A 27,638-nucleotide genomic window follows, 5' to 3' on the forward strand; every position below is an offset into this window, starting at 1 on the left:
CAATATAGCAATTAAACACTGGAGTGATAGATGTGCAGAAGATGAGTGTGCAAGTAGAGATGCTGGGGTCCAAATGAGCAAAATAAATAAAATAAATAACAGTATGGGGATGGGTAGTTGGATGGGCAATTTACAGATGGGCTATGTACAGGTGCAGTGATCTGTGGGCTGCTCTGACAGCTGGTGCTTAAAGTTAGTGAGGGAGATATGAGTCTCCAGCTTTAGTGATTTTTGCAGTTCGTTCCAGTCATTGGCAGCAGAGAACTGGAAGGAAAGGAGGCCGAAGGAGGAATTGGTTTTGGGGGTGACCAGTGAAATATACCTGCTGGAGCGCATGCTACGGGTGGGTGCTGCTATGGTGACCAGTGAGCTGAGATAAGGCAGGCTTTACCTAGCAAAGACTTATAGATTACCTGGAGCCAGTCGATATGGCGACGAATATGAAGCAAGGGCCAGCCAACGAGAGCATACAGGTCGCAGTGGTGGGTAGTTGATGGGGCTTTGGTGACAAAACGGATGGCACTGTGATAGACTGCATGCAATTTGCTGAGTAGAGTGTTGGAGGCTATTTTATAGATGACATCCCCGAAGTCAAGGATCGGTAGGATAGTCAGTTTTGCTAGGGTATGTTTGGCAGCATGAGTGAAGGATGCTTTGTTGCGAAATAGGAAGCCAATTCTAGATTTAATTTTGGATTGGAGATGCTTAATGTGAGTCTGGAAGGAGAGTTTACAGTCTAACCAGACACCTAGGCATTTGTAGTTGTCCACATATTCTTTTTTATTTTTTTACACCCCCTTTTCCCCCCAATTTCGTGGTATCCAATTGTTAGTAGTTACTATCTTGTCTCATCGCTACAACTCCCGTACGGGCTCGGGAGAGACGAAGGTCGAAAGCCATGCGCCCTCCGAAACACAACCCAACCAAGCCGCACTGCTTCTTAACACAGCGCACATCCAACCCGGAAGCCAGCCGCACCAATGTGTTGGAGGAAACACTGTGCACCTGGCGACCTGGTTAGCGCACACTGCGCCCAGCCCGCCACAGGAGTCGCTAGTGCGCGATGAGACAAGGATATCCCTACCGGCCAAACCCTCCCTAACCCGGACGACGCTAGGCCAATTGTGCGTCGCCCCACGGACCTCCCGGTCGCAGCCGGCTGCGAAAGAGCCTGGGCGCGAACCCAGAGTCTCTGGTGGCACAGCTAGCACTGCGATGCAGTGCCCTAGACCACTGCGCCACCCGGGAGGCCCGTTGTCCACATATTCTAAGTCAGACCGTCCAGAGTAGTGTGTGGGCAGCGATCGGTTGAAGAGCATGCATTTAGTTTTACTTGCATTTAAGAGCAGTTGGAGGCCACGGAAGGAGAGTTGTATGGCATTGAAGCTCGTCTGGAGGTTAGTTAACACAGTGTCCAAAGAAGGGCCAGAAGTATACAGAATGGTGTTGTCTGCGTAGAGGTGGATCAGGGAATCACCAGCAGCAAGAGCGACATCGCTGTTGTATACAGAGAAAAGAGTCGACCCGAGGATTGAACCCTCGGGTCAAGGCCCTCCGAACAGGCCCTCCGATTTGACACACTGAGCTCTGTCTGAGAAGTAGTTGGTGAACCAGGCGAGACAATCATTTGAGAAACAAAGGCTGTTGAGTCTGCCGATAAGAATGTGGTGATTGACAGAGTGGAAAGCCTTGGCCAGGTCGATGAATACAGCTGCACAGTATTGTCTCTTATCGATGGCGGTTATGATATCATTTAGGACCTTGAGCGTGGCTGAGGTGCACCCATGACCAGCTCGGAAACCAGATTGCATAGCGGAGAAGGTACAGTGGGATTCGAAATGGTCGGTAATCTATTTGTTAACTTGGCTTTCGAAGACCTTAGAAAGGCAGGGTAGGATAGATATAGGCCTGTAGCAGTTTGGGTCTAGAGTGTCTCCCCCTTTGAAGAGGGGGATGACCGCGGCAGCTTTCCAATCTTTGGGGATAACAGACGATACGAAAGAGAGGTTGAATAGGCTAGTAATAGGGGTTGCAACAATTTCGGCAGATAATTTTAGAAAGAGAGGGTCCAGATTGTCTAGCCTGGCTGATTTGTAGGGATCCAGATTTTGCAGCTCTTTCAGAACATCAACTATCTGGATTTGGGTGAAGGAAAAATGGGGAGGTTTGGGCAAGTTGCTGTGGGGGGTGCAGGGCTGTTGACCGGGATACGGGTAGCCAGGTGGAAAACATGGCCAGCGGTAGAAAAATTCTTATTGAAATTCTCAATTATTGTGGATTTATCGGTGGTGACAGTGTTTCCTAGCCTGAGTGCAGTGGGCAGCTGGGAGTAGGTGCTCTTATTCTCCATGGACTTTACTGTGTCCCAGAACCTTTTGGAGTGTGTGCTATAGGATGCAAATTTCTGTTTGAAAAAGCTAGCCTTTGCTTTCCTAACTGCCTGTGTATATTAGTTCCTAACTTAACTGAAAAGTTGCATATCGCGGGGGCTATTCGATGCTAATGCAGTACGCCACAGGATGTTTTTGTACTGGTCAAAGGCAGTCAGGTCTGGAGTGAACCAAGGGCTATATCTGTTCCTGGTTCTACATTTTTTGAACGGGGCATGCTTATTTAAGATGGTGAGGAAAGCACTTTTAAAGAATAACCAGGCATCCTCTACTGACGGAATGAGGTCAATATCCTTCCAGGATACCCTGGCCAGGTCGATTAGAAAGGCCTGCTCGCTGAAGTGTTTTAGGGAGCGTTTGACAGTGATGAGGGGTGGTCGTTTGACCGCAGACCCATTACGGACGCAGGCAATGAGGCAATGATCACTGAGATCCTGGTTGAAGACAGCAGAGGTGTGTTTGGAGGGCAGGTTGGTTAGGATGATATCTATGAGGGTGCCCGTGTTTACGGATTTGGGATTGTACCTGGTAGGTTCATTGATAATTTGTGTGAGATTGAGGGCATCAAGCTTAGATTGTAGGATGGCCGTAATAGTTGTTATCTACATTTCACTTATTTCCAGAATGTTCATATATAATAGTAGTGTAGAACAGACATGTTTCACTATATTGTTAAAAAAAAAGGTAGTTCTGTTCTACACATTGCAATTCTGTCTGCAATGCTCTGAACGTTGCATCCCAAAAAGCAATACCATTTGGGCGTAGCGCCTTCTGATAGTGCGTAGGTATTGCGCAATGCTACAGTACTCTTCCCCAAAAGCGCATCTTTATTGCTGCACGGATCGGATGAGTTCCTGCTTTTGCGGAAGCGAAATTGCTAGCGCTAGAGAGCAAATAAGCTGGCAAGGGTTGAGGAAAAGACACCATAAAATTAAAGGGAAAAAATAAGAAAAATACATCTACCGATAGCCCGTCGAGGAGATGGGGGATAAGGCCGGCACCAGGTAAGGATTAATTCCCCCGCAATCTCGTATTTGCTGTTGCCTTGTGTGGAGGCGAGGGCACAGCGAGCTAGTTACACTAGCATTTGAGCTAACTAGCGAGATATGAGACTACTCAGCCTTTTCCACATGCATCAACATCAGATTGGTATTTACTAAAGCAAGAAGAGGACCTAGCTATTTAATGAAACATTGGGGAGTAGCTAGATTATTAAGACAAAACTCCTATACTCGTAACATTTCGTTGACCGTGTTTTTATTACACTATACAAAACAGAAACAGGTAGACCCGTGTGTTCCCTAGCTAGTTAGCAGCGGTAATTAGCTAGAATTGTTCGCGCGGGAGACTTCGCTTTCCTCTTGAATGTCTTGTATACAGCTTAATGGCGATATCATCTCTGTATTTTTAACAAACATGTTCTAACAGCTAGCTGCAGGGTGGGGTTAGCCTTGATGGCCAGCGTGGTGTGTGGGTTAGGTTCTCTCACACCAACAACAAACTAGCTCAAAATGAACAAATGAGCTGACCGCATGATTGATAGCTATGCTGTTTTGAGTAAACGAGCGTATAATTAGCCGTCGTTTCTCTTGACACAAGTGTTGAATGTTGATGATTATTTGGCCCTCATCAGTGACGTATATTTGACGTAGGTTTTACGCATAATCGCCCACATTGTTATTTTATAAATATCCTGCATGGAAATGTAAACAAACAAGCACACACGTCTGTCCAGCTATTGATATCATGTGCCATACACGTGATGGTTACTGTATATAGCATGATGTTGTAAAGCCACTGCTGTGCACTGTCCATGTCAGGCCAGGGCAATTGACCATGCAACTATTCATACACTTGCCTGCCTGACACATTTGATCACTTCCAAGTATTTTGCTCTTGGTAATCAGCTGCTCGCATCTGCCTCAGTATGTACAGTCTGACCCTGAGCAGCTGTACTTCCCCACTAGGTTATTTTGGATCAGTGTCTTCTGCAAGTGACTAAATAATGTGGAATAGAGTTGGTGGTTGTGCAGCATGATTCACTACTGACATTAATTGATTTGATGTTGAAATTCCTTGATTATTCTGCTGTGGGCAGTCCCTTTATTCACAATAGTTTGAAATAAATGGTCAGGTTGTGTTTAGGGTCAAGGTCCTGTGGTTGAGTAAGTCCAGGTTAATAGATGATTTTTGTCTTGTGGTCTCTGAAGCGTCCGCAGCACTGGCAGAAGGTAGTGGGCCTGTGGCGTGTTTGAGGGATTGGGTTTGGCTGATATCTGGTGGTGAGGTATGAAATATAGCACTGGCTCGTAAATGAAGAGACGGCAGAGCGCTAGGCCAAGGAGATCCAAACTGAGTGTTTGCAGAGAAGAGACATTCACCCTGGACCTGTGCTAAGGGGATATGCACCATGTAGTCTCGGAAACCCAGACCCTAGCTTGCTAGCTACTATTTGTATCCGGGGGATGTGGGCAATGAGCGGATAAGGCAGTGACGTACACTGAATTAACCTATAAACGCAACATTTAAAGTCTTTGTCCCATGTTTCATGAGCTGAAATTAGAGGTCGACCGATTATGATTTTTCAACGCCGATACCGATTATTGGAGGACCAAAAAAAGCCGATACCGATTAATCGGCCGATTAAAATGTTGTTTTTTTTTTATATTTTTTTAATAATAATAATAATTAAAAAAAAATGTGTTTGTAATAATGACAATTACAACAATACTGAATGAACACTTATTTTAACTTAATATAATACATCAATAAAATCAATTTAGCCTCAAATAAATAATGAAACGTGTTCAATTTAGTTTAAATAATGCAAAAACAAAGTGTTGGAGAAGAAAGTAAAAGTGCAATATGTGCCATGTAAGAAAGCTAAAGTTTATGTTCCTTGTTCAGAACATGAGAACATATGAAAGCTGGTGGTTCCTTTTAACATGAGTCTTCAATATTCCCAGTTAAGAAGTTTTAGGTTGTAGTTATTATAGGAATTATAGGACTATTTCTCTCTATACGATTTGTATTTCATATACCTTTGACTATTGGATGTTCTTATAGGCACTTTAGTATTGCCAGTGTAACAGTATAGCTTCCATCCCTCTCCTCGCCGCTACCTGGGCTCGAACCAGGAACACATCGACAACAGCCACCCTCGAAGCAGCGTTACCCATGCAGAGCAAGGGGAACAACTACTCCAAGTCTCAGAGCGAGTGATGTTTGAAACACTATTAGCGCGCACCCCGCTAACTAGCTAGCCATTTCACATCTGTTACACCAGCCTAATCTCGGGAGTTGATAGGCTTGAATTCATAAACAGCAGAGCTGCTGGCAAAACGCACGAAAGTGCTGTTTGATTGAATGCTTACGAGCCTGCTGGTGCCCACCATCGCTCAGTCAGACTGCTCTATCAAATCAGACTTAATTATAACATAATAACACACAGAAATACGAGCCTTAGGTCATTAATATGGTCGAATCCGGAAACTATCATCTCGAAAACAAAACATTTATTCTTTCAGTGAAATACGGAACCGTTCCGTATTTTATATAACGGGTGGCATCCATCAGTCTAAATATTCCAGTTACATTGCACAACCTTCAATGTTATGTCATAATTACGTAACATTCTGGCAAATTAGTTCGCAATGAGCCAGGCGGCCCAAACTGTTGCATATACCCTGACTCTGCGTGCAATGAACGCAAGAGAAGTGACACAATTTCACCTGGTTAATATTGCCTGCTAACTTGGATTTCTTTTAGCTAAATATGCAGGTTTAAAAAATATATACTTCTGTGTATTGATTTTAAGAAAGGCGTTGATGTTTATGGTTAGGTACACGTTGGAGCAACGAGTCCTTTTTCGCGAATGCGCACTGCATCGATTATATGCAACGCAGGACACGCTAGATAAACTAGTTTTTTATAAGATACGTTTTATGCTAGCTAGCAACTTACCTTGGCTTCTTACTGCATTTGCGTAAGAGACGGGCTCCTCGTGAGGCAGGTGGTTAGAGCGTTGGACTAGTTAACCGTAAGGTTGCAAGATTGAATCCCTCAGCTGATAAGGTAAAAATCTGTCGTTCTGCCCCTGAACAAGGCAGTTAACCCACCGTTCCTAGGCCGTCATTGAAAATAAGAATGTGTTCTTAACTGACTTGCCTAGTTAAATAAAGGTGTAAAAAAAAAAAAAAAAGGCAAAATCGGCATCCAAAATTACCGATTTCCGATTATGAAAACTTGAAATCGGCCCTAATTAATCGACCATTCCGATTTAATCGGCAGACCTCTAGCTGAAATAAAAGATCCCTGAAATGTTCCAAATGCACAAAATACTTATTTCTTTCAAATTCTGTGCCCAAATTTGTTAACATCCCTGTTAGTGAGCAGTTCTCCTTTGCCAAGATAATCCGTCCACTTGACAGGTGTGGCAAATCAAGGAGCTGATTAAATTGCATGATCATTAAACAGGTGTACCTTGTGCTGGGGACGATAAAAGGCCACTGTAAAATGTGCAGTTTTGTCACACAGATGTCTCAAGTTTTGAGGGAGTGTGCAATTGTCAATGCTGACTACAGGAATGTCCACCAGAGCTGTTGCCACATAATTGAATGTTTATTTCTCTACTATAAGCCGCCTCCAACGTCATTTTAGAGAATTTGGCAGTGCAGACCACGTGTATGGCGTCGTGTGGGCGAGTGATTTGCTGATGTCAACCAGTGCTTCATTTGTAAATCGGGAGGTGCCGGAAACAAAAAGTGAGCGCGAGATGGGGATGACCTGGGGAGCTCTGAGGTACCGGAACGCATGAGGGGAGGCGGGGTTGAGGAATTAACGAAGAGGCAACTCGAATGAATTTAGATTGCGTTTATTTGAATTTTTACATTGCACAAAGTGACAATTATTTTTAATTCCACGAGAAGTACCGGATCCGGCCAAATGTGTTCCGTAACGAAACAGTCCAAAACAGAGAGGTGCCGGATCCTGTTCCAGCAGGATATGGCTCAAATGAATCACTGATGTCAAAATTATGAACAGAGTGCCCCATGTTGGGGTTATGGTGTGGGCAGGCATAAGCTACCGACAACGAACACAATTGCATTTTATCGTTTGCAATTTTATCGTTGGCAACAGTTAATATCCTCTTTCCTCTTACACACACACTGTGTTACACCTCGCCACATTCCCAATGGTTAGAACATGATGCCTGGGACTCCTGAGTGGCGCAGCGATCTAAGGCACTGCATCGCAGTGCTTGAGGCGTCACTACAGACCTGGGTTCAATCCCAGGCTATGTCGGAACCGGCCGCTACCGGGAGACCCATGAGGCGGCACACAATTGACCCAGCGTCATCCGGGTTAGGAGAGGGTTTGGCCGGCCGGGATGTCATCGCGCTCTAGTGACTCCTTGTGGCGGGCCGGGCGCATGCACGCTGACTTAGGTCGCAAGTTATAAGGCGTTTCCTCCGCCACATTGGTGTGGCTGGCTTCTGGGTTAAGCGAGCAGTGTGTCAAGAGTCAGTGTGGCTTGGCAGGGTCGTGTTTCGGAGGACGTATGGCTCTCGCCCTTCGCCTCTCCCGAGTCCATAAGGCAGTTACAGCGATGGGACAAGACTGTAACTACCAATTGGGGAGAAAAAGGGGTAAAAAGTAAAAACTGTCTTACATCTGAAAACCAAAGGTTAATTTTGTTAAATTGGCCGCAGTGTAGGTTTGTGGTCAGTTGTTATATTGAAGTGTCAAATGCATTTACTTACTTTTATGCAGGCTCCATTTTAATCAAGGTACCTTTATTCATGTAGTTTACTCATCTCTGTTTCCTTATGACAGAGTGAAGTAGTACCACAACCTGTCCAGTAGATGGCAAGGTGTAGGATTGTTCAAAGCATTGAAACATAATCCAGATTTGATTTATCTTGATGTTGTGGTATATGGATCAGAATGAAAAACCTTCTCATAAACAACCAGATCGCTCCAGATAAAGAGTTTGGAAAAATTGGGCCCAGAGGTGTAAAAATCACACCCTGTACTTTATAGGGGCCTCAAACTCAACTCTGGACCTCAAAGCCAGTTCCACTGCTTTGTTTCATTGTTCCCCTCTAATCAGGGACTGATTTAGACCTGGGACACCAGGTGGGTGCAATTAATTATCAGGTAGAACAGACCCAGCAGGGTCCGGACCTCTTAGGTTAAGAGTTGAATACCCCCTGTTATAAACTAGATCTTCCTGCTTGATAATCTCTTTCTCGCTTTCTATCTTCCTTATCCTTTCTCAGAGTCTTCAAGAAGTCAAGCCCCAACTGCAAGGTAAAGGACATGAGTATTGCATTTTTAGTTGTATCCTTTGATGCTTTACTTTGTTATTCATTGTGACATATTTGTCTAAGTACCTCTACTTCCCTCCTGTCTGCAGGTTACAGTATACCTGGGAAAGAGAGACTTTGTGGATCACCTTGACCAGGTGGACCCAGTCGGTAGGTGCAAGATGATCATTGAATTTACTGGTTAGAGCAGTGGTTCCCAAACTGTGGGGCGCGCCCCGGTCGGCAATGGGGGAACGAGGAATCAGATCCCTCCTAAAACTGCCAAATTTTTGTGTTTGTAAATAGTGTTTCAAACAATTAATTTTGTCTCATCAAAACCTCATCTCTTTACATTTTCTTTTCTTACAGATGGTGTGATCCTAGTGGACCCTGAGTATCTGAAAGACAGGAAAGGTATGGCATCTTCCTCGTTCTCTACACTGTTTTGCCTCCTCAGTTTTTTGGCATTTGATATCACCCTCTTCTGATGTTCAAATCCCTCCTCCCCAGTGTTTGTGACCCTGACATGTGCGTTCCGCTACGGCCGTGAGGACCTGGACGTGCTGGGCCTGTCTTTCCGGAAAGATCTGTACATCTCCACCTTCCAGGCGTTCCCCCCCATCGCAGAGGAACGCAAAGGCAACAGCCGCCTGCAGGAGAGACTACTGAAGAAACTGGGCCAGCAGGCACACCCCTTCTACTTCACTGTGAGTCAAGAAGACACCCACACGCACCAGACCTGGGTTAAAATACTATTTAGGGCAGGGATGGGCAATGTTGATAGGGGTGGGGCCACATACACTTTGCCATAGGGTGGAGGCAAATGTTTGCCGTTTTTAAATGATAACTGATGATCAATGAGCCTCACGCTGGTCAGTAATTCGATCATGCTAACTACAAGTTTAGATAGCTGGCCGCTAGACTAACTTTCAAATCCCCCAAAAATGAGTGACTGATGATGCACAACCAAATTTCGAAAATTGCACATTGTGTATTCTATTATTCTAACTATCAATGTTTAAATTTATTTTATTTTTTTAAGTATTTTATTTTGAATTGGTCTGTGGGCCTACAAAAAGGGGCATGCGGCCTGCGTGCAGCCAGTTGCCCATCCATGAGTTAGGGTATTTAAATAGTGTTGAATATTGGAATGTATTTGGAAATACACTTGGAAAGTATTTTAAAATTCACTCCCATGCATTTAATCTAGGTATTTGAAATGGGTATTTGAAAATACTTTCAAGTAGTAGGCCGTTTTATAGCAAAGTATTTGAAAATACTTCGAATAGAAGTAGTTGTTTCTAGCCACATTATTTGAAAATACTCAAATACACAGAAAAAAGGTATTTAAATAATAAATGATCAAATACACGTGTATATGAACCCAGGTCTGACTGACACACACACGTATACTTTGAGCCTGTAAAATAATACCAACAATATGGCAACTGTGTGTCTGTCTCAGATTCCCCAGAACCTGCCGTGCTCAGTCACCTTACAGCCAGGACCAGAGGACACAGGGAAGGTACAGAAGCTTCAGCATCACTTTATGCAAACGTACACATTATAATATATGACTCCTATCTAAACGTAGCAATTTCCATACCTATAGAGTCAACTATTCAGACCCACATGACACTAATAATGCCTATTCTATAATTGATGTCCCTGTCTCTCCTCCTCTTTTCCTTTCCTCCACCTTTCCCTCTTTAGGCATGTGGGGTTGACTTTGAGATCAGAGCATTCTGTGCCAAATCGATAGAGGAGAAGATTCACAAACGGTACGAAAACCATTTTACTTTGTTGTGTGTGTGTCTTCTGCAGGAGCTGTTTAGGGTCTGCGGTCCTTGAAAGCGTGTGATATGCATGTCTATTCTCTGTGTGTTTTTAGTTAGTCAGCAAAGGTGGTGATCTGTAAAGAATAACGTGTGTGTTGTGTAGGAACTCTGTGCGGCTGGTGATCCGTAAGGTGCAGTATGCCCCAGAGAAGCCTGGGCCTCAGCCCATGGTGGAGACCACACGGAGCTTCCTCATGTCGGACCGCTCACTACACCTGGAGGCTTCTCTGGATAAAGAGCTCTACTACCATGGAGAACCCATCAGCGTGAACGTTCATGTCACCAACAACTCCACCAAGACTGTCAAAAGACTCAAAATCTCAGGTACCTGTCTACCTGTCTTTAATCAAAGTTTCATCAATTATGTTTCTTATGACTCTAGGCTCTATCCACTCTTCTCTGTTGAGTTTTTTGTATGTGTGTGTGGTTAACTCTTTCTATCCCTCGCTCTCTAGTGCGACAGTATGCTGATATCTGTCTGTTCAGTACGGCTCAGTACAAGTGTCCAGTGGCTCAGGTGGAGGCAGAGTGAGTATTTTCCCTGACTATTATGCCAACATCTCTTCAGTTACTTTATTTCTCCTTTGCCTTTCCTTTAATACATGATTCCATTTATCCTTTTTCAGGCTTCCAAGACATCTCTCTTAATAACGTCTAGCTTGTGATCTTATGTTTTCCCATAACTTATTGTCCAGATCTATGGAAATTCCAGTTATGGCCCAGGTGTGCTGATAAGTGTGTGTGTTCCTCTCCTCAGTGACCAGGTGTCGTCTAGCTCTACGTTCTGTAAGGTGTACACCCTCACACCCACGCTAGACAAGAACCGAGAGAAGAGAGGCCTTGCCCTGGATGGAAAGCTCAAACACGAGGACACCAACCTGGCCTCCAGCACCATGTATGTTGACTCGCACGTACACATGTACACACACACCTGCCCTCCAGCACCGTGTTGACGATGACCGACGCACACTCACACAAACGCTGTAGTCTGGCATCCAGGACCGTGTTAGATAACAAGAACACTCACTAGCCCTCACTATGCGAGATATCACACACCACACACACACTTTAACTTGGCCACCCTGCGAGTTTACATACACATGCTAGGGAAGAAGTTGAGCTCGTAAATGCATTGTGATTTATGTTTGAGCACAGCACCCTAGAAGATGCAAGAACCCATCCCTTACTGAGAACCCTTTTCATCATTCTTTCTTTCGCTCGTGTGTGTGTTTCAGTGTTAAGGATGTGACTAACAAGGAGGTTCTTGGAATCCTGGTGTCCTACAGGGTCAAAGTCAAACTGGTAATATCTCGTGGAGGGTGAGTTCTACAGGAGTCAGTGGTCAATATTAATATGCATGGTGTATGGGGGGGGGGAGAGATTATGTGCATGTCCTCACACACCCACAAAACTTTTACTGACCAAAGACATGCTGTATTCTACAAACACACAGACAAGCACATACTCAAAAACACATTTACACTCCCTCCTGTGTCTCATACACACGAACACTCCTGATACTCTGCCACTCCAACTCATGTATTAACTCTGTAATGACATCACGTCTGCCAGACCCTCACTAGTTGCCATGCTTTGTCGTCTCCCCTCGGTTGCGGTTGCCTTGGTTTTGAGTTCTCGCCTCATTTCATCTCTCCCCTCCTGTGGCTTGTCTCTCCACTCCTGTGTTTGTCCGCCCGTCTGCATCTCTCTCTCCATCCGTGCGTCTGCTCCTGCGTTGCGTCGTGTCAGGCTGCTGAGTGGCGTGTTAGAAAGGTAATATGATATCCCAGCCGCCACCTGCGTGTATGCGGTGATCTTATGCCCTATCGCCATCTGTGTGTGGTGATCTTACGCCCCACCGCCATCTGTGTGTGTGGTGATCTTACGCCCCACCGCCATCTGTGTGTGTGGTGATCTTACGCCCCACCGCCATCTGTGTGTGTGTGGTGATCTTACGCCCCACCGCCATCTGTGTGTGTGGTGATCTTATGCCCTACCGCCATCTGTGCCTCTTAAGTGTGTGATGATTTTACATACCAGCTATTGTGTGTGTCAAATCTCACCTGCAGCTGCTAAGATCCTTTATAACTGCAGCCGTCCCAGTCTTCTACCTTTCTGAGTCACAGGGTCCTAACCCTAAGGATGGTGTGAGGTTTCATAAGGCTGTTGCACAAAGCCACACTCATAATTCCATTTTGATTTATCAATGCAGTGTTGAGGGTAATGAAGCTTGAATATAATAACACTGCACATCTTGGTGTTTAGGCTTTGATTTACTAAAAAATAACTGTTCTGTAAAATAAAGTGCAACCCAGCGTGGAAGAGTTCCAATTGGGTGAGATCAACAATTGACAGCAAAGTAGGGTTGATGTGCTTTATTCCCCCTTCACTGATCAAACATGTCACGAATCACTATTTCCTGGGTTGTTTCCTGTCAGATATTGGATTATTCATGGTGCAATAGTATATCATCATATGTACAGTACAAGTCAAAAGTTTGGACACACCTACTCATTCCAGGGTTTTTCTTTATTTTTACGATTTTCTACATTGTAGAATAATAGTGAAGACATCAAAACTATGAAATAACACATATGGAATCATGTAGTAACCAAAAAAGTGTTAAACAAATCAAAATATATTTGAGATTCTTCAAAGTAGCCACACTTTGCCTTGATGACAGCTTTGCACACTCTTGGCATTCTCTCAAAGAGCTTCATGAGGTAGTCACCTGGAATGCATTTCAATTAACAGGTGTGCCTTGTTAATTTGTGGAATTTCTTTCCTTAATGCATTTGAGCCAATCAGTTGTGTTGTGACAATGTAGGGGTGGTATACAGAAGATGGCCTTATTTGGTAAAAGACCAACTCCATATTATGGCAAGAACAGCTCAAATAAGCAAAGAGAAACAACAGTCCATCATTATTTTAAGACATGAAGGTCAGTCATTCTGGAAAATTAAGAACTTTGAACGTTTCTTCAAGTGCAAACCATCAAGCGCTAGGATAAAACTGGCTCTCATGAGGACCGCCACAGGAAAGAAAGGATAAGTTCATTAGAGTTACCAGCCTCAGAAATTGCAGCCCAAATAAATGCTTCACAGAGTTCAAGTAACAGACATCTCAACATCAATTCAGAGGAGTCTGCTTGAATGAGGCTTTCATGGTCGAATTGCTGCAAAGAAACCACTACTAAAGGACACCAATAAGAAGAAGAGACGTGCTTGGGCCAAGAAACATGAGCAATGGACATTAGACTGGTGGAAATCTATTCTTTGGTCTGATGAGTCCAAATGTGAGATTTTTGGTTCCATGTGTGGTTCCCACCGTGAAGCATGGAGGAAGAGGTGTGATGTGTGGGGGTGCTTTGCTGGTGACACTGTCAGTGATTTATTTAGAATTCAAGGCACACTTAACCAGCAAGGCTACCACAGCATTCTGCAGCGATACGCCATCCCATCTGGTTTGCGCTTAGTGGGACTATCATTTGTTTTTCAACAGGACAATGACCCAACACACCTCCAGGCTGTGTAAGGGTTATTTGACCAAGGAGAGTGATGGAGTGCTGCATCAGATGACCTGGCCTCCACAATCACCCGACCTCAACCCAATTGAGATGGTTTGGGATGAGTCGGACCGCAGAAAGGAAAAGCAGCCAACAATTGCTCAGCATATGTGGGAACTCCTTTAAGACTATTGGAAAAGCATTCCAGGTGAAGCTGGTTGAGAGAATGCCAATAGTGTGCAAAGCTGTCAAAGGAAAAGGGTGGCTGCTTTGAGGAATCTCATATCAAATATATTTTGATTTAACACTTTTTTTTGGTTACTACATGATTCCATATGGGTAATTTATGACTTAAATGTAATTTAATCGTTTCGATGTCTTCACTATTATTCTACAATATAGAAAACTATAAAAATATTGAAAAGCTCTTGAATGAGTAGGTGTGTCCAAACTTTTGACTGGTACTGTACATATGGATTTTTCCATAGAATAACAATCAAATTGTTATTGATTGACATGCATATTATTGATCCTATGTAATCAATGGATCTTGTTTATATTCTGTGCGTTTCCAGAGATGTGTCGGTGGAGCTGCCCTTCGTCTTAATGCACCCCAAACCCACAGAACTGCCCATATCCCGCCCACAGTCAGGTACCTACAGACTCCTACCACCTCTCCAGAAGCCCACTATCAAGGCTTTATCTTATTACTTTGGATGCATCTCAGTTCCTTTCTTCTCCTTCCCTTGCACTGAATTGAGTTGAACAAATCCTCTGACAAGCTTCCGCCATATCCTTCCACCATATTACATTCACATAGCCAAACATTTAGATCAGTTCAAATTAAGAGCGGAAGACGAGAACTTTCGAAGCTTGCTTTTTTAGACTGATTGGGAAGCAGTGAATTGTGTAGTGGAAACTTCTACTAGGCCTATACAGTGTCTGAAAAGGGTTTGAAAATGGACACAGTCTTGTGAAATATTTGTCAGTAGTTTAGTTCAGCCTCAGCCCTGAACAACAGTCCCTCACATACACAAGCCCCTCAAATACATCATCTCACTCTGGTATTTCCTGCCTGTAAGTTGCCATGGAGACACAAAGCTGTTCCCATGGTGACGTCGCACTGACATTTCATTATCTGTGTGTTCTAACAGCTGTGCCGGATTCGGACCCTCCCATCGACACCAACCTGATAGAATTTGAAACAAAGTGAGTATTCATCTGGTCTGTCTGGCCATTGTAAGCACTGCTGCTTTACTATGATCAAAGAGACCCTAACACTATTCCCTCAGATCTAAAACACTCCATGTTTTCTTGTTACTTCTCGTCCTGCAGTAGTTTCTCCCAAGACGACGACTTTGTGTTCGAGGACTTCGCCCGCCTGCGGCTCAAAGGAATGGCTGACGACAAGGACGACGACTGCTAGAGCTCACATGTGTATATACACACGGTGGAATGAAGGCATGTGGACGGAGAGATGTGGTGGCCTCGTGGTCTGCTGAAAAGATCCTGATGTCACTCAGTGTTCATTTGGGGGGTGGCAAACACAGCACCATGTAAATGGTGACTTAATGTTGTGCATTTGCGATGCTGACAATGATTGAAATGTCTTGGCTGTTCACACCAAGGAAGAAAGTGCCATTTAAAAGGGGGCTTTATATCATTATTTTTCCACCAATAATGATTTCAATAAATATTTGTACAAATATTGATATAAAACAAAGTTTAGAGTACCTGCTTAAGAGGGGAGAGAAGGGAAAACAGACTGACACCTTTCATCTGCCCCATTTTTTCATTCCTCTGAAATTCTACCATGTCATCCATTCTGTAAAAAAAAACATGTTTTAGGGGAAGGATGGAGGAAGTTTGATTCACCCTCTTCTGCAATACGAGGACAGACTATACACTACCACTTAAGTAAACGTGCACATTCTGGACCCTCACTGTAAAGCCTAGGGCACGGGTATTCAATTCTTACCCTACGAGGTCTGTAGCCTGCTGGTTTTCTGATCTACCTGATAATTAATTGCACCCGCTGGGTGTGCCAGGTCTAAATCAGTCCCTGATTAAAAGGGAACAATGAAAACAAGCAGTGGCACTGGCTTCGGAGTCCATAGTTGAGTTTGAAGGGCCTAGGGATACTCCTTATAGTCCGCCTCAATGCAGCACTATGACATTCACTTCCCCATTTCGCTCAGACAGACACTTGCACATGGTCTAAGAGCATGAGTATTTTAGAATAATTTCTCGATCAGATTTCACTCCTGTGCTAAATCCCAAATCATCAACCCCTATCATCTCCTCCATTGGCACTCCAGTAGAACTGAAAGGACTGGATAGGTATATGTAATGTAGGAAAATTCAAACTAACCAATCAGAAGGCAGGATGAAGCAATTACCATAATAGCCATACCTATCCGATCCGAGAAGTGCCTAGTGACAGGGCAAGCTATGGGTCAGTTTGAGATTCAGCTTCGGTGTCAGAGCAACAACAGTACCAATGGAGCATATTTTTCAGCAGTGCTGTGAACTATGGTCTGTTATTGTTGTTTTGCTTCTATGGGTACCTGTTCACAGCTCTAAGTGTGAATATTTGAAAGTGCTACCACTGAGCTGAGTTCCATAATATCTACAGGAAGGATGCTGATATGATTTTGGTGGAACATGACAGGAAACAATGAATATTATTACTACTGTGTCATTACCATGATTATTCTCAATCATTTAAGGAAAAAATTGTTTGCCATTTGTTTATTTCAGAATTTTAATTTTTTTATTAAAGGCAAAATGAATTAACTTAAATTCTGTTGTAGATTGTGTACTTTCTACTAAGTCTCACATCCACAGAAGTGAAGTTATTCTAGCAATTGACAAGATACAGTATCCAAAAATGGTCTGATGACTTCCTTGTCAGAAGCTCAAAGTGCAATTTCTTTATCAACAATGTTAGTTAAATTTGATTTGCACAGTAGGCAGTCAGATGTTTTAATCAAGATCACATGATTCACCATTTGGGTCTTAGTGCCACTGACACATATATACCTACTTTGCTCCTCTGAGACAGTGAGTGACGTTTGAAAAAGACAGTCACACACAAACCAAGGAAGCATTGCAGTCACAGGACAGAGGTGTTTTAGTGACAAATATGACTGAACAGTTACTTTATTCTCATGGTATTTGAAAACATTGACTTAGGTCTTGGGTACTAATTTACCAGCCTATACATACAGTATCTGAAATTCACAACAGTATTGATTAAAAGCCCACATTCAAATATCCTTCAATGTATACAAAAAAGATAAGTCACATTCAAGGTCTAGTTTTTTCAGTGTGTCTAACAGGAAGGAGTGTTTCAGTACAGGAGGCTTTTGGGAAAAAAGGTCAAGGTCCATCCTGGGCAGTGTGCACCACCCTCCTCTGATCAAAGCAGACATTGATATTAGTTGGGACACAAGAGTGTGCCTGCCACTGCTGTGTGTGTTTCAGGAGAATAGACAGTGGGACAGTTAAGCACACGTCACAACATATAATGCCTTCGGGAAAGTATTCAGAGCCCTTGACTTTAAAAAAATGTTGTTCCATTTTAGCCTTATTCTAAAATGGATCAAATAAATAAATCTCAGCCATCTACACACAATACCCTATTTTTTATTTAACCTTTGTTTAACTAGGCAAGTCAGTTAAGAACAAATTCTTATTTTACAATGACGGCCTAGGAACAGTTGGTTAACTGCCTTGTTCAGGGGCAGAACGACAGATTTATACCTTGTCAGCTCGGGGATTAAATCTAGCAACCTTTCAGTTACTGGCACAACGCTCTCACCACCTGCCGCCCATAAAGACAAAGCGAAAACAGGTTTAGAAATTTTACCAAATGTATAAAATACCTTCAAAAAGAAAGGAGGACCAAGGCACTCTTCATATAATTAATTAAAATGCCTTTATTAGTATGGCATGTTCAATAGAAACAAAGTTTTTTTTTAAACCGACGCGTTTTGGCTGCATGGCCTTCGTCAGGGAGGCCATGCAGCACTCTGGAGCAGGTTCTCAGACTAGGATGAAGGTTCACCTTCCAACAGGACAATGACCCTAAACACACAGCCAAGACAACGCAGGAGTGACTTCGGGACAAGTCTCTAATGTCCTTGAGGTGGCCCAACCAGAGCCTGTACTTGAACCCGATCTACCATTTCTGGAGAGACCTGAAAATAGCTGTGCAGCAACACTTCCTTCCAACCTGACAAATCTTGAGAGGATCTGTAGAGAAGAATGGGAGAAACTCCCCAAATACAGGTGTGCCAAGCTTGTAGCGTCATACTGAAGAAGACTCGAGGCTGTAGAAGCTGCTAAAGGTGCTTCAACAAAGTACTGAGTAAAGGGTCTGAATACTTAAGTAAATGTGAGATTTCAGGGTTTTTTATTATTATAAATGAGCAAAAATGCATAAAAACCTGTTTTTGAATTGTCATTATGGGGTATTGTGTGTAGATTGAAAAAAGCAATTTAAATCAATTGTAAAATAAGGCTAACTTAACAAAACATTTAAAAAGTCAAGGGGTCTGAATACTTTCAGAAGGCACTGTATATCACTGTGATTAGAGTATGCATAAAGAGCTACAATAGCTACCACCCAATGAGGATCATTTCAGGCTATTGGAAGTCTTACTCTGTATGGTGGTTGCTGGTTCAGTTGTAGGCCTACCAGTCGTCCAGGAGTTGGTCTGCTCACCTGGTCGCAGCATCTCTCTACGGTGATGCTTGTTGAGTCGCCGGGTGAAACGATGCCACCTGGTGGGAAAAGGTATTCAAATACTGTACCTCTGTCTAAGTCCAGTATTGAACACCACCACTTTTCTCTTAGCCCCAACCCTTTATACATATTAGTTTACCCCTAGGGGAAGGGGATAGGGGTTGAATTTAGATAGGAAAATACATTTTCAAAATAAAATATCCAGAACCCTTGGTCTATCACCTTTCCTGTGTGTCATTGTGCCTGTTCACCCTCTCCGCCTCCTCCTTCTTCTCATCCATCCATCGCTCCAGAAGCTCTTCTTTCTCTCTCCAGGCTGCTGCAAGCCCCTCCTTCAGCTCCCGCTGCTCCAACCGCAGGGCTGCCAACTCCTTTGATTGGCTCGCCAATGCAAACTCAAACTCTGATAGGCTGGCCTGCAGAAGGTTGGCCTCCCTGGCTTGAGTGACAGCTTCCTTCCGATAGCGGGAGACTCTAATAGAAGATGGTGACAGGAGTCTATGTAAGCTTATATCAGACAAGACATTAGACAACCTCACAACTTATGATGCCTCAGTTTCATGCCTCATCTTTGTAGAACATTTCATGGATGCATTATTAAACCATATAGACTACTGTACCATAACATTAATGTATAAACAGATCTCATTGGTTGATCACTTACTGTGAGTGGCAGTATTGAAGCTCAGCATCTTTCAGGTACATGACGGTGGTCAGGTCAGAGACTGTCTGAGAGAGCTGGGGAGGAATAAGAGGAGAAGAAGATTGGACTAGTAAGAGCAGGTCAAAAATTTGATAAACAATCACTCACCTGTGTACAAGGCTATTATGTGAGTAATCTATGTGAGGGCTGGGGTTGCCAGAAGCAGCACAAGACATCAGTGAATCCAACTGATAGGATGACGTAGAACCTTAATGTAGCAGTATCACACACACACACAACTCCATTTCCACAACCTGTGAAAAAGTGCACAATAATCTTGAAAATTGTGACTGGATCCAGTAAGATAATTGAAAGTCACCTTTTCTGTTATATGTTCACTCTCTCTGAGCTGGAGGTATAGTTCTCTGTGGTCAACCGTCAGCCCAACATCTCCTTCAGAACTGTGGAAAATATTGACATATCATTAGAGAATAGTCTTCAAATCATTGTTTGCAACACCTTTGCAAAACTCAGCATTTTCCCTAGGTGTTGCCATTGTCCTACCTGGGTCTCTGTACCTCATCCCAAAGTGTATCCCGTAAGTCAAGCTGATGCGCTAGTTTGGACACTGAAAAGAGACAATCACAATATGTTGTCAAATAACTAATGATTCAAATGTCATCAATACACAGATAACTCCGACAACTTACAGGTGTTGAAGATACCACTTAAGGGGTCCTTTTGTGTACAATCTCTCTGGAACAGTCTAGCGCGCACGTGACTCTTCCACCCTTCCATTGCGGTCTTTTCTCTGAAAATGTAAACGCCTTGTTGATACAATCGCAAAATTTAAATTGGCAAGAAACCTTGAATGAACACTGCGTCTGCCACGACATAAAACTTTATACTGTGAGCAGTCCAGTCTATCACTTAACTTTGTGATATGTTCGTCCCTCCACACTTCACATTCAATTCAGTGGCAGTCAGACCCAAGAGTGCATGTGGCAAAACATATAGCACTGACAAAACAAACAAGCTATTTGCCTGAGCGTCAGTTTATACAACAGTACAATTGATCCAGTGGATAAATTAATTAGCTAATGTTGCTGTTGTACCAGGTCATTCTGTCTTTGTCTTACCAGCAATATACTTTTATCTGAAATTCACACACGAATGTATGCGCTAACCTTAGCTGCGCTGATGAATGATTGCTTGCAGTTGCAGGGCTGTGCACAAACTTCAACAGGACTGAGGATGCGGAGAAAAAGACTGCACCATACACAGGTCGACGCAAAAGCACTGCTACTCATGGCTGGCTGGGCTCAGCTGCAACAGGATGTCTTCTTCCCACAGTATTATGGCGGTCCGCAAACAATCGTAGAGGTGCATGCCGCCACCTACTGTAGGGGTGGTAAACTATAGAAAAATATCCAATGTAGGAAAGGGGAAAAAACGACATCGAAATCATACAAAATACAAAAATAGACACATAAAATGACATACAAAATGGTCACTTCCTTCAGTCACATCCCTACACAGGCACCTGTGAGGGCGGAATATAATTTGTCAGAATTTCTTGCAATGTCTCGGATGTTAACCCATTGAGATCCAAAAAGTGTTCTGCTGCACTTTTCCAAATAATGCTAATTTTTTCCCAGAAAGTTTTTGAAATTAAAACATATTTTGGTATCAGCATATTTATGTGATTGGTTTGCAGTTGGAAAAAAAAATCTGAATAATTTACTAAATGTTAGCTTATTCCACAAAGAAATCCTAAAATGACCCGGACAATAATCTAAATAATTAGATTTCAAGCAGGTGATTCTCCTTTGCTTTGGAATTGAATTTACCTGTGGTGAGTTGCAGGTGCCTGCAATATAAAAATCCCTCATTCAACCAGTTTTAATAAAGGAAAGGACTCATTCTCCTGTTTTGTGCCACAAAGAGGATGGAGAAAAGAAAGAAAACCAGAGAATTATCTGAGGAGGTCAGACACAAGATTGTAGCCCAGCATGGAAAATCTCAAGTCTACAAGTCCATCTCCAGGGACCTTGATGTTCCTGTTTCCACCGTATGTAATGTTATCAAGAAGTTTAAAGCCCAGGCCACTGTAGCCAACCTCCCTGGACGTGGCCGCAAGAGAAAGCTTGATGGAAATTTGCAGCGAAGGATTGTTGGAATGGTGGAGAAAGCACCTTGATCAATTGCCACACAGATTCAAGCTGACCTTCAGACACAAGGTATGACAGTTTCAACTCGCACCATACGTCGCCAACTCAATGAAAGGGGGATATGGTAGGAGACCCAGGAGGACCACACTGCCGAGAGAGACATAAGAAAGCACGACTGCTATTTGCCAAAACACACCTGAACATGCCAAAATTCTTCTGGGAGAATGTCCTGTGGTCAGATGAGACCAAATTAGAGCTTTTTGGTGAAGCACACCATCTATGTTTACAGAAAACACAATGAAGCCTTCAAAGAAAATAACAGAGATTCAGTGAGGTTATGGGGTTGCAATGTCAGACCCAGTGTCAGAAAGCTGGGTCTCCGTCGAAGGTCATGGGTCTTCAAGCAGGACAATGACCCCAAACACTTCAAAAAGCACCCAGGAATGGTTCAAGACAAACCACTGGACTGTTCTGAAGTGGCCAGCAATGAGTCCAGATCTAAATCCCATTCAAAACTTGTGGAGAGATCTGAAAACAACAGTTGGGAGAAGGCACCCTTCAAATCTGGGAGAACTGGAGAAGTTTGCACAAGAGCAGTGGGCCAAACTGCCAGTACAGAGGTGCAGGAAGCTCATCGATGGCTATAGGAAGTGCTGGATTGCAGTTATTTTGACCAAAGGCTGTGCTACCAAATTTTAAGTCTAGGGTGTCAATAATTTTGTCAATGTCATTTCTGTTATTACATTTTTTGTTTGTTGATATATTAAGTTCTGAATCAAAAACAGGTTCTGTAATATTAACAGTAAAATAAAGAATTGTGGAGAACAAATACTTGGGTCAATTTCAATGTATTTTTAGGTAAAAATTGTGAGTTACTTGAAAAAAGTGCAAGGGTGCCAAAATGTTGCCCACTGTTGTATAACACTGAAGAGGCTTGTGCACAAACTCTAAAAGGGTATCTCATAAAGAAGGGAGAGACTCATCAAAAAACAATAATATGCAAGAAGTTGGTTTCCTTACTCCATACAGGACAGTCGATGCCTATCAATCACTTCACCTACTTCCTCAGGTACACTATATATACACAAAAGTATGTGGACACCCCTTAACATTAGTGGACTCGGCTATTTCAACCAGACCAGTTGCTGACAGGTGTATAAAATTCAAGCACACAGCCATCCATTCTCCACAGACAAACATTGGTAGTAGAATGGCCTTACTGAAGAGCTCAGTGACTTTCAACGTGGCACCGTCACAGGATGCCACCTTTCCAACAAGTCAGTTCGTCAAATTTCTGCACTGCCAATTGTAAATGCTGTTATTGTGACATGGAAACGTCTAGGAGCAACAATGGCTCAGCCGCGAAGTGGTAGGCCACACAAACTCACAGAATGGGACCGCCGACTGCTGAAGCGCATAAAAATCATCTGTCCTCGGTTGCAACACTCACTACCTAGTTCCAAACTGCCCCTGGAAGCAACATCAGCACAAGAAATGTCCGTCTGTTTGAGCAGGGCTTTGAGTAGGCAAGACTAGCTATCTACAGTGAGTGAAACTGAAAGTGAAACAAATTATCTCTCTCTCTCTCTTGCTTCATTTTGGAAGAAATTAATTTGTTCAAAACTGTTCAACTATTGTCTTTCTCTTTGAGTCAACTACTCACCACATTTTATGCACTGCAGTGCTAGCTAGCTGTAGCTTATGCTTTCAGTACTAGATTAATTGTCTGATCTTTGATTGGATGGACAATATGTCAGTTCATGCTGCAAGAGCTCTGATAGGTTGGAGGACGTCCTCCAGAAGTTGTCATAATTACTATGGAAGGGGGTGAGAACCATGAGTCTCCTAGGTATTGTATTGAAGTCAATGTACCCAAAGGAGAACGGAAGCTAGCTGTCGTCCGGCTACACCATGGTAATGTCCTACAGATTGCTGTTGAGGATACTGTAGCTCTTCATTACAAAACAGTGTGTTTTAATCAATTATTTGGTGACACACAGTACCAGTCAAAAATTTGGACACACCTACTCATTCAATGATTTTTCTTTACTTTGACTATTTTCTACATTGTAGAATAATAGTGAAGACATCAAAACTATGAAATAACACTTATGTGAATATGTAGTAACCAAAAAAGTGTTAAACAAATAAAAATATATGATATATTTGAGATTCTTCAAAGTAGCCACCATTTGCCTTGATGACAGCTTTGCACATTCTTGGCATTCTCTCAACCAGCTTCATGATGTAGTCTCCTGGAAGGCATTTTAATTAACAGGTGTGCCTTGTTAAAAGTACATTTGTGGAATTTCTTTCCGTCTTAATGCATTTGAGCCAATCAGTTGTCTTGTGACAAGGTAGGGGTGGTATACAGAAGATAGCCCTATTTGGTAAAAGACCAAATCCATATTATGACAAGAACAGCTTAAATAAGCGAAGAGAAATTACAGTCCATCATTACTTTAAGACATGAAGGTCAGTCAATGCGGAAAATTTCTAAAACTTTGATAGTTTCTTCAAGTGCAGTCGCAAAAACCATCAAGCGCTACGATGAAACTGGCTCTCATGAGGACCGCCACAGGAAAGGAAGACCCAGAGTTACTTCTGCTCCAGAGGACAAGTTCATTAGAGTTACCAGCCTCAGAAATTGCAGCCCAAATAAATGCTTCACAGAGTTCAAGTAAAACATCTCAACATAAACTGTTCAGAGGAGACTGCGTGAATCAGACCTTCATGGTTGAATTTCTGCAAAGAAACCACAAAGAAACCACTACTAAACCACCACCAATAATAAGAAGAGACTTGCTGGTGCCAAGAAACACGAGCAATGGACATTAGACCAGCGGAAATCTGTCCTTGGTCTGATGAGTCCAAATGTTAGATTTTTGGTTCTTTGTGAGATGCAGAGTAGGTGAACTGGGGATCTCCGCAAATGTGGTTCTCACTCACCAATAAGAAGAAGAGATGTGCTTGGGCCAAAAAACATGAGCAATGGACATCAGACTGGTGGAAATCTATTTTTTGGTCTGATGAGTTCAACTGTGAGATTTTTGGTTCAATGTATGGTTCCCACCGTGAAGCATGGAGGAGGAGGAGTGATGGTGAGGGGGTGCTTTGCCGGTGACACTGTCTGTGATTTATTTAGAATTCTAGGCACACTTAACCAGCATGGCTACCACAGCATTTTGCAGCGATACGCCATCACATCTGGTTTGCGTTTAGAGGGACCATCATTTGTTTTTCAACAGGACAATGACCCAACACACCTCCAAGCTGTGTAAGGGCTATTTGACCAAGGAGGGTGATGGAGTGCTACATCAGATGACCTGGCCTCCACAATCACCTGACCTCAACCCAATTGAGATGTTTTGGGATGAATTGGATGGCAGAGTGAAGGGAAAGCAGCCAACAATTGCTCAGCATATGTGGGACCTCCTTCCAGACTGTTGGAAAATCATTCCAGGTGAAGCTGGTTGAGAGAATGTCAGGAGTGTGCAAGCTGTCATCAAGGAAAAGGGTGTCTACTTTGAAGAATATAAAATATATTTTGATTTGTTTAACACTTTTTGGGTTACTACATGATTCCATGTGTTATTTCAAAGTTCTGATGTCTTCACTATTATTCTACAATGTAGAAAATAATACAAATAAAGAAAAACCCTTAAATGAGTAGGTGTGTCCAAACTTTTGACTGGTACTGCATATATTTTGTATAGTTTTATCAAAAAAGTATAACTTCTATTTTTATGAAATTCAATGAGAAGGATGGATCTCCCCTTCCTCTGAGGAGGAGCCTCCACTGGTGGAAAGCCTTCCCATAAGAGTGGAGGCTGTTATAGCAGCACAGGGGGGACCAACTCCATATTAATGCCCATGATTTTGGAATGTTCGACAAGTGTACGTAGAATTGCAGGAAGCTTTAAAACAGTATAATTTTCCTGGGGGAGGTCCCCCATTCCCCCGTCTAGGGGTTGTGGCAGGGGGCAATGAAATTCACATCGCAAATCTCACTCCAAGCTTTCTTCAAAAGTTGTTAGCCGTGGATAACACCCTTGACAGGCGCCCTGCTTCGGAAATCCATACACAAAACATCCCATTCAAAAATATTTTTGAGGTGCACGGACAAACAAAAATCAGAATAAGACCAGCTCTTGTGATTCTCACCGACGGCAAACTCACCCAATGCATACATTACACTCCTCGTGACTTCAAACGGATCCCCCAGGTAACACTGATTCAGAAGCCTCACTCCTACTATCAACACATCTAGTCATTTCTTAGTTTCCATCAAAACTTTACTTATTTTGCTTCCTTTCTTTTTCACGACTGTAGCCCACTCCCTGTAGCCCACTCATTTTCACCCGAGCTGCCATCAGTTTCGAACACACCATCTATTTCCGCCATCTTCTGTCGATCTTCATCATGTGTCCTCTTTCTAGAGGACGTATAGGTCAGATATCATGTGCACTGCTGCATAACAAATATACATATAGTGGGGCAAAAAAGTATTTAGTCAGCCACCAATTGTGCAAGTTCTCCCACTTAAAAAGATGAGAGAGGCCTCTAATTTTCATCATAGGTACACTTCAACTATGACAGACAAAATGAGAAAAAAAAATCCAGAAAATCACATTGTAGGATTTTTAATTAATTTATTTGCAAATTATGGTGGAAAATAAGTATTTGGTCACCTACAAACAAGCAAGATTTCTGGCTCTCACAGACCTGTAACTTCTTCTTTAAGAGGCTCCTCTGTCCTCCACTTGTTACCTGTATTAATGGCACCTGTTTGAACTTGTTATCAGTATAAAAGACACCTGTCCACAACCTCAAACAGTCACACTCCAAACTCCACTATGGCCAAGACCAAAGAGCTGTCAAAGGACACCAGAAACAAAATTGGAGACCTGCACCAGGCTGGGAAGACTGAATCTGCAATAGGTAAGCAGCTTATTTTGAAGAAATCAACTGTGGGAGCAATTATTAGGAAATGGAAGACATACAAGACCACTGATTATCTCCCTCGATCTGGGGCTCCACGCAAGATCTCACCCCGTGGGGTCAAAATGATCACAAGAACGGTGAGCAAAAATCTCAGAACCACACGGTGGGACCTAGTGAATGACCTGCAGAGAGCTGGGACCAAAGTAACAAAGCCTACCATCAGTAACACACTACGCCGCCAGGGACTCAAATCCTGCAGTGCCAGACGTGTCCCCCTGCTTAAGCCAGTACATGTCCAGGCCCGTCTGAAGTTTGCTAGAGAGCATTTGGATAATCCAGAAGAAGATTGGGAGAATGTCATATGGTCAGATGAAACCAAAATATAACTTTTTGGTAAAAACTCAACTCGTCGTGTTTGGAGGACAAAGAATGCTGAGTTGCATCCAAAGAACACCATACCTAATGTGAAGCATGGGGGTGGAAACATCATGCTTTGGGGCTGTTTTTATGCAAAGGGACCAGGACGACTGATCCGTGTAAAGGAAAGAATGAATGGGGCCATGTATCGTGAGATTTTGAGTGAAAACCTCCTTCCATCAGCAAGGGCATTGAAGATGAAACGTGGCTGGGTCTTTCAGCATGACAATGATCCCAAACACACCACCCGGGCAACGAAGGAGTGGCTTCGTAAGAAGCATTTCAAGGTCCTGGAGTGGCCTAGCCATTCTCCAGATCTCAACCCCATAAAAAATCTTTGGAGGGAGTTGAAAGTCCGTGTTGCCCAGCAACAGCCCCAAAACATCACTGCTCTAGAGGAGATCTGCATGGAGGAATGGGCCAAAATACCAGCAACAGTGTGTGAAAACCTTGTGAAGATTTACAGAAAACGTTTGACCTCTGTCATTGCCAACAAAGGGTATATAACAAAGTATTGAGATAAACTTTTGTTATTGACCAAATACTTATTTTCCACCATAATTTGCAAATAAATTCATAAAAAATCCTACAATGTGATTTTCTGGATTTTTTCCCCTCGTTTTGTCTGTCATAGTTGAAGTGTACCTATGATGAAAATTACAGGCCTCTCTC

General features: G+C 43.0%; 2 protein-coding genes across 3 annotated transcripts; one reads left to right on the forward strand and one right to left on the reverse strand.

Annotated features, from left to right (window-relative positions):
- The first annotated feature begins 3,205 nt into the window (after positions 1 to 3,205).
- LOC120045158 (arrestin red cell) lies at positions 3,206 to 16,843 on the forward strand. 2 transcript variants are annotated; one of them, XM_038990085.1, is made up of 15 exons: positions 3,206 to 3,394; positions 8,672 to 8,702; positions 8,809 to 8,869; positions 9,068 to 9,112; positions 9,209 to 9,405; positions 10,164 to 10,223; positions 10,412 to 10,479; positions 10,640 to 10,860; positions 10,992 to 11,064; positions 11,294 to 11,431; positions 11,772 to 11,855; positions 12,286 to 12,309; positions 14,617 to 14,693; positions 15,196 to 15,250; positions 15,377 to 16,843. In XM_038990085.1, exons 1-15 carry the CDS (start codon positions 3,372 to 3,374, stop codon positions 15,465 to 15,467), a joined length of 1,248 nt encoding a protein of 415 aa, XP_038846013.1. In that variant the 5' UTR covers positions 3,206 to 3,371; the 3' UTR covers positions 15,468 to 16,843. The 2 variants fall into 2 exon arrangements, with proteins under 2 accessions (XP_038846013.1, XP_038846014.1); XM_038990086.1 differs by lacking the exon at positions 12,286 to 12,309 and having other exon boundaries at positions 3,207 to 3,394.
- Positions 16,844 to 18,441: 1,598 nt separating this feature from the next.
- Positions 18,442 to 20,773, reverse strand: si:ch1073-143l10.2 (uncharacterized protein LOC565165 homolog). Its single transcript, XM_038988915.1, has 7 exons — positions 20,622 to 20,773; positions 20,145 to 20,245; positions 19,999 to 20,062; positions 19,814 to 19,895; positions 19,456 to 19,529; positions 19,014 to 19,265; positions 18,442 to 18,829 (listed from the first exon to the last, which is right to left on the reverse strand). The coding sequence occupies exons 2-7, from the start codon at positions 20,230 to 20,232 to the stop codon at positions 18,682 to 18,684; spliced, it is 708 nt and encodes a 235-aa protein (XP_038844843.1). The 5' UTR covers positions 20,233 to 20,245; positions 20,622 to 20,773; the 3' UTR covers positions 18,442 to 18,681.
- Between the last annotated feature and the right edge of the window lie 6,865 nt (positions 20,774 to 27,638).

Source organism: Salvelinus namaycush, chromosome 3 (genome assembly GCF_016432855.1).
Source record: "Salvelinus namaycush isolate Seneca chromosome 3, SaNama_1.0, whole genome shotgun sequence".
In the NCBI taxonomy this organism is placed as follows: Eukaryota; Metazoa; Chordata; class Actinopteri; order Salmoniformes; family Salmonidae; genus Salvelinus; species Salvelinus namaycush.

Coding starts and splice junctions, on each gene's coding strand:
- LOC120045158 (XM_038990085.1), top strand. CDS start 3,372: ATGGGGGATAAGGCCGGCACCAG. Junction 8,703..8,808: donor AGTCAAGCCCCAACTGCAAG/GTAAAGGACATG, acceptor TCCTGTCTGCAG/GTTACAGTATACCTGGGAAA. Junction 9,406..10,163: donor CACACCCCTTCTACTTCACT/GTGAGTCAAGAA, acceptor TGTCTGTCTCAG/ATTCCCCAGAACCTGCCGTG.
- si:ch1073-143l10.2 (XM_038988915.1), bottom strand. CDS start 20,232: ATGGAAGGGTGGAAGAGTCACGTGCGCGCTAGACTGTTCCAGAGAGAT. Junction 19,896..19,998: donor GATGAGGTACAGAGACCCAG/GTAGGACAATGG, acceptor TATTTTCCACAG/TTCTGAAGGAGATGTTGGGC. Junction 19,530..19,813: donor GTGAACATATAACAGAAAAG/GTGACTTTCAAT, acceptor ATTCCTCCCCAG/CTCTCTCAGACAGTCTCTGA.